Below are 12,197 nucleotides of genomic sequence, written 5' to 3'. Positions count from 1 at the left end.
TTGAAACTGGATAAATGGGGGTTGGTAGTGAAGTAAAACACGTTGCCAGCCGCTGGGGATTTGTTTTTGAGACTCCGACTGCTTGCCCTGCGCATCATTTCGCGGTTACTAGCCTTTATTCCCACGATTTTGACGCGAATAACTTATGATTATTTTTTCTAGTATTTAACAATGGCGCAGTCTGTGTTTGCTCTCCTCCCCTCGATCCGCCGCTAATCCAATGGCTGTGTGCGCCAGGAAGGACGGGGTGGGAACGGAACGGAACACCCTGAACCACGTTTCTGGTTCCCAAGTTGGCTCTCCAAAAGCCAACCTAGCCCCCCTCTAGCCGGGTTATTTATGGGGGGCTGAGCAGCCCAGGTAGTGCTAGTTGTGAACCGGGACTCTTCTGAATCAGAGGAAAGTTTTGGACCTGCTCTCCATAGCCAAGTTTGCTGTATATTCATATTAAAGGAGAGAGAGAGAGAGGGACTGCTCGGATCAGGTTGGGTGACAGCGGTATCCGGGTGCCTGGACCGGATGGTGGAGCTGTGGTCCACGCCATGGAGCGGAGCTTCTACCCGGTTTTATAATCAAGGGCACGGCCAGGGGGAGTTCAGTGGCCCCCAAAACGTGGTAGGCAGGTTTTCCATGTGTACTGAGCCGCTAGCAGGCAGAGGGAAGCCGGCAGCTGTGTGGAGAGGAGAATAGGCAACATATATAGTTTCCATCCGCTGCCAGGTAACCGGACTGGACCATATTTCAGCACATCAGCTGGTTTAGCGGATGATCTGGTGGCTGCGCATTACGCATCACTTACCAGTGACATAAGCCTTATATAATATTAATTACACGCATTTGATGTGAATATGTTAGTAGCCGCTTGTTGTCTACGTTGAGGCTATGATTAATGCGCAGTTTGCTGCGCAGATTGGTGCATGTGCCCACCTTGTGACCTGCTGGGAAATTATGTCGATTTGGCTTCATGCGCAAATTGATAGGAGTGCTGGAAAGGTAGAGCAGCACCTATGATGATGATGATGGTGATGATGGTGATGATGGTGATGTGGCTGGGCTTGGTCTGGCTGCCATTTAACTGCTTGTCTGCTGAGTGTTGCATGGAGCCAGTCTCCCCCAGCAGCAGCCCACCTCCACCTGGTGCTGGGAGCAGGAAGGTTGCATGTCAAAGCTCATTTGCTGGACTGGACCCCCCTTCCTTCTCATCCACGTGCATGCAGGCTGGCTCATAGCTCTGCATTGCAGTCTGAACTGAGTCTAGACCAGGCTATTTTTTCCCCTCAGAGCACCAGTGACTTGCTTTGCACAAATTCCCTTTGTGGCTATAATTCCAGGCAAAAAAACAGTGATGCATTTTCTTTGCAACTCAGCTTAGCTTTGGGGAAGTGTTGCACACTGAGGAGGGGGGGGGGGGTCGGTACCTTTGGATCCTCCCTCAATATTTTGACACAAATGAACCCAGTCAACCCCTCTATCCAGCAGTGATGTGCTACAGCAACACACATCCCGTCTCTAAACAGAAGGTTGTTGGATTATTATTTTATAGAATACAGGCCTGGCTTTGGTTACGTTGCAAAGTAACTGCCTTGGGGAAAGAGTGAAATCCTAGACTGTTTCTGAACAGTCAGGAACAGCTCATTGATCTTGAACGTCACCCCGTTTTGGATTGTGTTTCCTGTCACGTGGTCACCGTGCAGAAGCTGTTCCTCCTCCAGCTTTAGTACAGTGTTTTACAGTAGAACTTCAGCCTGCACACTTACACCGCTGTTGTGCAGTAGCCTTCCTCTGTCTGAAGCTGTGGAGTGTAACTGAGTATTTTTACTCAGTTACTAGGCTAAAGCGCTGTACTTTGAGGAACTTTTACACAAGCGTTGACATTTGATGTGAATTTTAGGTTAATCCTCTACATTTCAGAGCAAAAATTCTGCTGCTTAATCCATTGCTTTTATGAAAGAATCTGCACTTATTAGGGTATTTAATTGGATGGAAAAAAGGACTACCATACAAAATATGTCGGCATGCAAAATATGAGGACGTTATCTCAAACATGTACTTGTGCTTTGTAATTGCATGAAAAATATCAACTACTTTTAAGCTGTTAACCAAAGGTAGAAAGAAACGGATAGAATTGCACGCTGGCTAAATCCTTCCATTATGAATTCTGCTTAAAATCATTTAAAATACTTCTTTTGTCGCTCATCATTTGGAGTTGATTACATTTTAATAAACTGAATGGATGTTTGATGTGGGGATGCACCGATGTATCAGCAGACCATCTGTATCGGCTGATATCGGCTTTAAAAAGCAACATCTGTATCGGTTGGATATAATTTTTACTGCCGATGATTGGTTGAGTGTTTTTTGTAGGAGTTTGTCACTTAATACAACTGTCAAATTAACAACAAAATGAAACATGTTTTGTTTAAAAACGACTTGATTATCTTAAGATCGGCAAATCCGAAAAGCATCTAAACTAAGATTCTTACAAAAAATGCATATCGGCACCGGCCTCGAAAAGCATATTCCTAGTATGATGTCTTATAAATTTCGGTCATTTTAGTGAGGTCTTTTTTTCTCAGCAGTGATGCAGTCTTTTTGCTATGGCTAGTTTTGGTTGGTTAGTTTTGGTTGCATCCGGACAAACAGGCTTGTATACAAGTGGCTGGGTTAAAAAAAAATCAATACAGCATGATATTCTGAACTGCATATATTTAAATTCTGATTGTATGGACTGGTTATGGTCAGAGTCTCACATTGCTGCTTATATATATATATTGAATGTTTTTCATGACCTATCTTTCCAAGTTGCTGCCTTTTACATCATGAGGAACACAGTCAAAGCCAGTCTCTGATTTTTATTTTGACGTCCTCACAGTGATGTTTAGTGCGGGTTTAAAGTTGTCAAATACATCAAGTCAAAATGGCAACTATCAATATTTTCATCTCCATTTGAAGGATGTAAACTGAAGATCAGCTCATGATTTTCTGCCAAATGGTGGGTCTTGAAAATGGGGGAAAAATGGTCGTCAGTTTCAGGGTTTCTCTCCAGGTCCGGAAGCATGCGGAAAATTAATTTGATGATTTCCAGTTCTTGAGAAGTTTGGGAATTGTACAGTGTGGAAAGTATGGAGAAATAATATTTTGCAGTCCTGACATGTGACATTTTTACATAGTTGTCAACACCACTGTGATTTCTAATCTGGTGATATTTGCTGTGAGGATTAATCTCCAGTCATGGGGAAACGTAGCTTAGTTTGCAGCCATAATGTGACACTTTATTGATCCTAGTAGAGAAATTGTCTTTTCAGTCAGACACACCTATAGCACAGTGCCCACCTGGAGCTGCTGGGGCTTCAGTGTCTTGCTCAAGGACACTTCAGCAGCGTTCATGCCTGCTGCCTGTAAGATAAAATTAGCATCCGCTGCATTGAAAACCAACCAAAATATTCAAATCCAGTCAAGAAGTTAAGGTGTGGAACAAGTTTTGAAATGTGAAATATGTAGGAAACCTGAATGCTACCTGTTTCCTCCAAGATATGGCTGTAGTGCTGTGTTGTTTTGCTGGGTGCACCCGACACCGCTGGAGCCAAAATGGCTGCCGTGGAGCCGAGGCGGTGACCTGGCAGCCTCTGTAGGCCAGGCTCTGTCACAACACTGAGGCCTTTCAGCTGCATTCAGCCTTTTCCCATTCAGGCTGACTGTTGGGGTGAAGAACACACCAGCTAGGCTACATCATGGATCATTGTCTGAATGTGAGTGTGTGTGTGCACCTGTGTGTGTGTGTGTGTGTGTTTGTCTGCTGCAGCTGTCAGTAGTGATGTGATGTGTGGCTTACCACCTTCTCACTGCCATGCAACATAAAAAGGAGCATGAACAGTTTGACAGAAACGGCTAAACATCCTTCGTTTTGGACGGCGCAGACGTTCCTAAAACAGTTTTTGATATTAGCTCTTGATGTGGCACCGTATCAGCTTGCACTTTTATTTTTTTGGACCCATCCAGATCTTTTGGAACTCCACATTTGAGAACTCGTGGTCGTGGATGTGGCATTTTCCATATTTTAGCACTGTATCTGGTGGTAAACAGTCATTTATTCTGAATGAGGACGGGTGATGTTTCAACCGTTTCACTCTTGCGTTGGCCAACTCAACAGCACCCAGATGTAGAACACGGGAGAGCACGTCCCTGTGGTGGCGGGGCTTATATCGTCACTACGGCAACCAAGGTGTAGCTTCGCCGGTTGCCAGTGGCAACAAGAGAGAAGCTGTTGGTGGAGCGACACGCGGGGGGGGGGAAGGAGGGAAGGAGACAGAGAGGGAGAGGGATGAGAGAGCAAGCAGGTGAGAGGAGGAACGGAGCGCCGGCTCGTCGGGGGAAAAGGTGCAGAGAGCGGGAAGGGGAGGGGAGGAAGAGGAGGGCGACAGGAAGAGGCGAGGTGAGGCAGGGAGGGAGGAGGGTGAGCAGCGTCGCCCCCGTTGCTGGGCAGGCACATTGCAGCTCTGAGCGTCTACATGGAGACGCTCGCTCCACTGTTGCATCCATCCAGCCTCAGCCGTCCCTCCGGGGTTTCAGAGACAGTTTCCTGTGGTGAATGAAACCAGAAATGTCTGACTTGTGTAATCCCATTTTCCCACGAGAAAGAAATTGCAGCTGTATCTGCGTTTTATTTTCAGTAAAAGTGTATGGATTGATTCAGAAATATGAAGTCGAATGGTGAAGTTGCAACAATTGGCTTTTCTGACATTCATTACTGTAGGTTCATTTTTTAACAGCAAAACTGCAATGATTTGTGAAAAAATATGGTCTCCAATGTTTATAAAGGATGGAAGCTATGCTTTTGTAGCTTGAGTGTAGTGGTTGGGCAAAATTACAAGATTTTGGAGTATTTTCACGCAAATGCTGATTCTTCAATAAATAATGAGATTGCGGAGCTGCAAATTTCTGGAGCGGGTGACTTATCTATGCGGCTGCAATTTATCATATATTATATATAATGTGATATTTGCAGATTAGAATATTTGCTATACTGAATTTCATGCCATTTCATTTGGAATCCCGCTCTAGGTGAAAATCATCAAGATGTTGACATAAGGTGATTGCTGGAGACCAATTCCGCTCCTCAAATACCAGGTGAATAATCATATATTAAGTGTGATCACAATATCTAGTAAAATAACCAGGATCATTTTGCTGATGATCATGCTGCACCACTTATCCATGCAACTCTAATACACAGCAGATATGAACACTCAGAAATGGCTTTCATTCTTTGTCTGCGCTCTCTGCCTCGTCTACACTGTCTGGAGCCTGTGTGAGTCCCCCCCCCCCCCCCCCCCCCCCCCCACAGGGGAGGAGGTTGAGCACGGGGCGTCTTCCTGTCGTCTTCCTCTTACTCCTTTCCCTTTTCTAACACCTGGCTCTATATTCATCCTCTCACCTGCCTCCACCTGTTCCTTTTTAGGCAGCGTGTGTGTTCACCACATCAGTCACCTTGAATGGGGAAAGTTTGAATGCACCTGAATGGCCTTTAGCGATGTGACACAGCCAACAGAGGTTGCCAGGTCACCGCCTCAGCAACGCCACGGCATCCATTTTGGCTCCAACCATGAGCGGGGCATCCAATAAAATCAAAGCGTTCTAGCCGAGCCTGGGAGGAAGCGGGTGTACTCTGCAGTGGAAGGCTCAGATCTGGGACACGCAAGGTGGAAAATTAGATGGATTTTTTTTTAAATTGTGTAAAAGCAGCCACTGATGAGGAAGAGGCAGGAAAGGTGGGAGCGGTGAGCATGGTAATGAATCCCCAGCAGGAGCGAGGAGGTGTGTGTGGGGGGGGGGGGGGAGCGCGCCCCTGGGGAGCAGCGCTACCTGCAGAGCTGTCAGACATCATAAAACCAATCGTCGGTCCTTCTGCCGCTGCCTTCACCTAATTGTCTCTGCCTTTTGTTTGTGTTGCCAGGTGGTTGCCGTAGCGATGGACGGGGAGTCAGAACCCAGGCCTGCCGTAGCAGAAGAGGCGGGGGAGCAGGTGGAGCCCGTGGACGCCGCTCCCTCCCCCCGGCCGCAGACCACGCCCCCCCCAGAGGAGGCCGAGGAGGCGGTTTCCACGGCGACAGAGGAGGGAGCCGCTAAGGAGGCCGTGGCGGAGGACAACGACGACGACGTGGTTCTGGTGGGGGAGGAGGCCCCCCAGCCCACCGCCACAACCCCGTCCCAAGACGCGCCCGGCACAGACTGCGCCGAGCCGGCCGCTGCCGTGGCAACCGTCGCCGCGTCCACGGCAACGATGCCTTCCGAGTCCCCCGGCCCCCCCGCGTCTTCCGCCACCTCCACGGTGGCAGTGGCCCCTAAAACTGTGATTGCAGCCACAGAGCCCATCGTCATCGATGACGAGGAGGACTCTGAACACAAAGACGCTTCCTCCCCCGCTGCAGCGCCCCCTGCAGGCTCTTCCCATTCGCCAGGCGTCCTCAGCAGCACGGAGCCCGATTCAGAGATCAGGATTGCCAGTGTCACCACGTTAGGATCCAATAGCCAGAAAGGAAGCTCCGTCTCCACGGCGACTGCCCAGCCAATCATGATGGAGGTCCAGGCGGACATGAACCTAATGATCACCTCGGTGACGTCGCTGCAGGGCGGGGCCACGGCCATCATGGCGGTGAGAGTCGCCACATCAGATAGTGCTTTACAGTGTTTCCTTTATGTTCATTTAGCAGCTGGAAAAACAACAATACAACAAAAATTAATCATCTGGAAATGTATGGAAAATAATTCAGTAATTTCCAGGTCTTAGGTCTAAATTTGGAAATTGCACAAAAGTATGGAAAAATATTGTACTGTCCTGATATACATACAGCTACACATTTTCTGTGATTATTGAGCCCAGTTTTCTCACGTACACTAAAACCCACCACTGATTAATACACACAGATTAATTTAATTTACTGTAGGTGGGTTGCAGGCTCCTTAAAGTCCCCATGATGAAACAGCATCTTCCTTGAGTTGATGTATTTCCTGTTGAAACAGGATGTTGGGGCGGGACATAATGCAGGGAGGGATCATTCAAAAGTGTAAACCAATGGAATATCAGTCAGGGAGAGAAAGGCAGTTTTATTTGATGGGAGGGGTGTGGAGGGACGGAACTGTTAAAAAATCTGTGGTGGTTTTATTGGTTAGAATTTGTATTTGTACCTACTATGCACAGCATGAGGTCACTGTTAAAGATCCACTGCTTTCCAGAAAGTAGAAGTAATGGTAGTTCATTTTAGAGCTGCAACGATTAACCGATTAATCGGTTTGAGTAATTTTTTAAGAAAAATAAGTCAAAATTTCCTGATTCCAGCTTCTTAAATGTGAATATTTTCTGGTTTCTTAACTCCTCTATGACAGTAAACTGAATATCTTTGGGTTGTGGACAAAACAAGACATTTGAGGACGTCATCTTGGGCTTTGGGAAACACTGATCCACATTTTTCACCATTTTCTGACATTTTATAGACCAAACAACTAATCGATTAATCGAGAAAATAATCGACAGATTAATCGACAATGAAAATAATCGTTAGTTGCAGCCCTAGTTCATTTCATGGGGACTTGACAGGTGAGGCTGGTTTCATTGCAGGTTTTACTGACTGCCACCGCTGAAGCTGGTTGAGTAAAACAGAAACAGGAGGGACCTCCATGGTCTTGCATCTTGAGTTGTTTGTCTCTCTGGTTCTCTGTTTCATCACTGTGCAATCAAATTAATGTAAACCAACTTCTGTGTCCAGGCAGGTGAGGGCCCGGCGGAGGAGAACGGGCTGCAGATCAGCGGTGCGTTCAGCCTGAGTCCTGACACGTCAGCCGGTCGACCGACCGCCTCCTTCAACCCCGGCCGGGGCTCCGGCTCCACCGGCCAGCCGGTGCAGAATGGAGACACGGGGACGCACAGCAGAACTGGTAATGGATTCATCAGTCTTACATGGACAAAGGTAGACTGATATTCAGACTGAATGTCCATTTAGTTCCCACTCCATCATTCAGCCTGAGATTTCCTCCTCATTTCCTCCTCGCTGTTTTCTGTGTGGGGGGGCTGATTTTCCCCGAACCAATCACTAGTGACTGACGTATCTGAACCAATCACTAGTGACTGACATATCCGGCCGCTCTGACGTTACTTCAGCCACACTGATTCTGCAGCCAGTTAGCCTCTACATCCATGGTTAGCCAGATATTTACCAAATGCACCAAGAATGTTGTCGATTTTACAAAATATTGTTTTTGCAAAACAATGTTGTGCTTCCAACAAATCTATTCTGCTGAAACGGCAATGAAAAACCCAATCCGACCGCACGAACGGTTCAAACTTTAGTCCCGCCCACAAAGCTTCTGATTGGCTTGATTTCTCTGAGTGAGAACAAGCTGTTGACGAGGGAAACACCAGACTCTCTGAATCGCTCCACAAAATCTGAAGAGTGGAGGGACGAGATTCAGGAGTCTGGAACCAGGCTAGGACAAAGGCTGTCCTGCTGGCTAGCTCACTCACTGCTTTGATTATCGACTCAGAAAGAAGAAGTTGGCTAACTTACCTGAGGTAAACAGCAAAGCATGCTTAACCCCGTGTCGCTCTTCTCTTCTCTTCTCTCGCTCTGTGTGTGTTTAGTTCGTCCACAGCGACTAACTTGTGGGAGGAAGGGAGCGGAGGAGCTGATGGTCTGTGCATCAAATGAGAGCCAGCCAGCTCACTGTAACATGATGGCAATTTGACTTGAGATTAGAATTAAAAAACTTTTTTAAAAAATCTAAAAAGCCAATATTAGGGGGATTCTTCATTCTCTGTCCCCCCCGCCCCCATCATGGGATTTAAGTTTAAGTGATGGATTTTTACATAAAAGTCTTGCCTAGTGCAGCTTTGACACGTCCTGGCTGAGGGGATTTGATGGAGCAAAAACACATACATCCAGGTGTAAATACCTCGAAGACACATTGAATTTTTAATCACCTAAAACTAGTTCTCATTAACATCAAAATATACATCCAGTCCACATAAAGCAACTATAGTACATAAACGCATCCAACCATGGAGCACACACAAATGAAATGGGTGGCAGGCAGCTCAGATATTAACATATTTGTAAAATACATATAAAATACATATACGTATACTCAGATATTTATAATACATTATCAGGATACAAGTGGATAGGCAACAAGTGAGACGTGATGTTTACTGTCATCATAAAGGATGTTTACAAGAGAAAGTGATGTGCACAGCAGACTTTTTTCATTTCAGTGTGTATACAGCAGGTTCATGTTGATGCCAGGTGTAAATGTGATTCAGCCAAGTCCTATTTCAGCACAATCCGGATAAGAGACGCATGTTAAAGCCAGGTGTAAAGTCTGTGTGTCCAGTGGATAACTTTTTTTTTTAGCTAGCAGCGCTAAACAGATGCTTTGAGGAAGTGCTGATCTTGGTTCTTTTGCTAATAGTCGGAATATTTTTAACTCCTAGCGTCAGGTGCTCTCAGCACTAAAACATGTTAATTTCTCAGTGCTGTTGAAGGGGGAGGGGGGAGAAATAAAAACCAAAACGCAGCAAAATAAAGTTTACTTTTACGGTTATTTTCTTTTGAATAAGTTTTAGGTTTTTATTATTGTTTTATATTGTTAAATTGTTAAAGTTTCAGTTTTTTTCTGTGCTATTGTTTTAGAAACTTTAAACTCAAACTTTTGGCGTTGTGAAACACTATGTGGGATGCAGAAGAAAACTGACGAGGTTCTTTCTTCCCCCTCCAGACTCCTGGATCTCCCAGTCGGCTTCATTCCCCCGCAACCAGAAACAGACCGGGGTGGACTCTCCGTCTCCTGCCACCTCCCTCCCCAAACCTCCAGGCCAGTCTTCCTCCTCTTCTTCCTCCTCAGGCGCCCAGCCACAGCCCAGGACAGTCAAGGTGAAGCACTGTATTCATTGTGGTCCTGTGTAAAGCAAGACACTGACTAACACTGCTGAAGTTAGGGGTTCAATTTCCTTCAGCTCAGTGGATAAACCACAAGCTCCAGTCCCATTTCTTTCTTTTGTTTATATCTGTTTTGTGTGCTTTGTTTTCTGTAAAGTAGGGCTACAACTAACGATTATTTTCATTGTCGATTAATCTGTCGATCATTTTCTCAATTAATCGATTAGTTGTTTGGTCTATAAAATGACAGAAAATGGTGAAAAATGTGGATCAGTGTTTCCCAAAGCCCAAGATGACGTCCTCAAATGTCTTGTTTTGTCCACAACCCAAAGATATTCAGTTTACTGTCATAGAGGAGTAAAGAAACCAGAAAATATTCACATTTAAGAAGCTGGAATCAGAGAATTGTGACTTATTTTTCTTAAAAAAGTACTCAAACCGATTAATCGATTATCAAAATAGTTGGCGATTAATGAAATAGTTGACAGCTAATCGATCAATTGATTAATCGTTGCAGCTCTACTGTAAAGCACTTGTGATTGTTAAAATTGCTTCATATCCTTGACTTGAAAGTAGAAGTGCCTTAAAATAGTCTCCAACATTATGCCAGTGGAACCGATTCAAAAGCTTTTGCTGTTGTATCTGCTCATTGACTGTGGTTGTCTCATTTCACGCCTTCGGGGAAATAATGAAATTCTGTGACTACAGAAGAGTTGGAAGCAGCCGTAAATAAATTTCCACAACCGTTGGACAGATTAACAAAGAACTCCATCGTTGAAGCAAGCACCGCTGTTTGTTAAAGTCTAACAAGGCACATAAATTGGCATTTTACTTTGCTTTCCACCTAAAATCTACTGTTAAGAAGTGGGATGGAGCTCATAACCTGCTCTCACAAAGGGAGATCCAATCCCCAACCCCATTCACTCATAATCTCTTGGATTTACAGCATTGTTTGTGTGTTAGTCAATACCCACTACTGTACTGTACTGTACTCACTGTTGCCCAACTGTACTTGGTATGGGTATGCCCAAAATTTGCACAAGACAAAAATTGGAAAGGTGTTTTTTCTCCCTATGTTCTTTCATTGGCCCACTTACTTTCTCATTACCAGTGTTTTGGTGTTTTCTGTTCACAGCCCTGAACAAAATCAACATTTCTTTAACTGTGGGTTCCAAATTGTGCTATGATCATGTTTCTGGTGGCTCCACTCATGACAAGCATACTTGTATATTTTAAATGCACATGAAGCCAAGGCAGGGAGGGAAATTATCACCAGGCATCAGCCAAATGCTTAAATGTTTGTTTACCAGCCGCTTGGAAAGGGAGCCAGCTGTTGTTTGGAAGATCCTTTCTGTGCTAAAAATCAGATTTGGCTGGTAAGATAATGAAGGTGGCTGGTGCATTTTTGAAGCTATTGGGGAAAGTTTTCTGCACCTGCTCCCAAAACAAAACTACATGGGTCCTAGGCTGAAAAAAGTTTTAAAGGGGCAATAATTAAGAGTTTTACTGCCCCATAGCACTAACTGACCATAATATATCTGCAGGGGTTTGTGTAGGAGGAGAAGAGTTGTATCTGTGTTGTTGCAGTTCCTCCTGGTAGCCGATAGATGTCGTTAAACGTCATGGATTACTTAATGCTCTTGTAAAACTCCCCCGCAGTAAGTCATTGATCTGTCTGTTAATTCCAGGTGACGTGTGCCAACTGTAAGAAGCCTCTGAAGAAAGGCCAGACGGCCTACCAGCGTAAAGGATCCACTCACCTCTTCTGCTCCACCACCTGCCTCTCTGCCTTCTCACACAAGCCCGCCCCCAAGAAGAGCTGCACCATGTGCAAAAAGTAAGACTCCTCTCTGTTCACTCAGGCTGCGTTCACATTACAGCTGGAAGTGGCCACCAGATTTTTTTGCCTACATGTGACGCAGATTTGATTTTGAACACCAAAGAACACATGTAATCTGAACCTTTTAAATCAGATTTGGGCCACGCTGGTATGTGGTCTGAGATCTGATACACATCTGATATGTGGCGATGCGACCTGAGTCTGACTGTCAGATCGGATTCATGTGGCCCCCAGTAGAGGTGTGAATCTTCACTGGCCTCACGATTCGATTCGATTACGATTCAGAGGGCTACGATGCGATTATAAAATGATTATCGATGCATCTTGATGCATCCAAATTTTTGATTTCTATACATGATTTATCTTTTCTCACTGTGTGACAACTTGCTACTTTTAAAACATAGCGTATTTGTAATGATCCATAATTA

General features: G+C 45.2%; 1 protein-coding gene across 1 annotated transcript in view; it reads left to right on the top strand.

Annotated features, from left to right (window-relative positions):
• The first annotated feature begins 577 nt into the window (after window positions 1-577).
• Window positions 578-12,197, top strand: part of zmym2 (zinc finger, MYM-type 2) — a 55,109-nt gene continuing 43,489 nt past the window's right edge. Inside the window, 5 exon segments of the mRNA XM_071538573.1 lie at window positions 578-615; window positions 5,954-6,652; window positions 7,764-7,932; window positions 9,769-9,923; window positions 11,618-11,766. Of these exon segments, the coding sequence (XP_071394674.1) occupies window positions 5,969-6,652; window positions 7,764-7,932; window positions 9,769-9,923; window positions 11,618-11,766 (1,157 nt within the window). The 5' untranslated portion in view covers window positions 578-615; window positions 5,954-5,968.

The sequence above is a fragment of the Centroberyx affinis genome, unplaced genomic scaffold (genome assembly GCF_046629955.1).
Source record: "Centroberyx affinis isolate AG114_WGS23_722 - 3 ecotype Tasmania unplaced genomic scaffold, CSIRO-AGI_Caff_v1 ptg003299l_1, whole genome shotgun sequence".
Taxonomy (NCBI): domain Eukaryota; kingdom Metazoa; phylum Chordata; class Actinopteri; order Beryciformes; family Berycidae; genus Centroberyx; species Centroberyx affinis.
The sequence above is the reverse complement of the archived record's forward strand: the minus strand, read 5'-3'. Positions and strand labels throughout refer to the sequence as shown.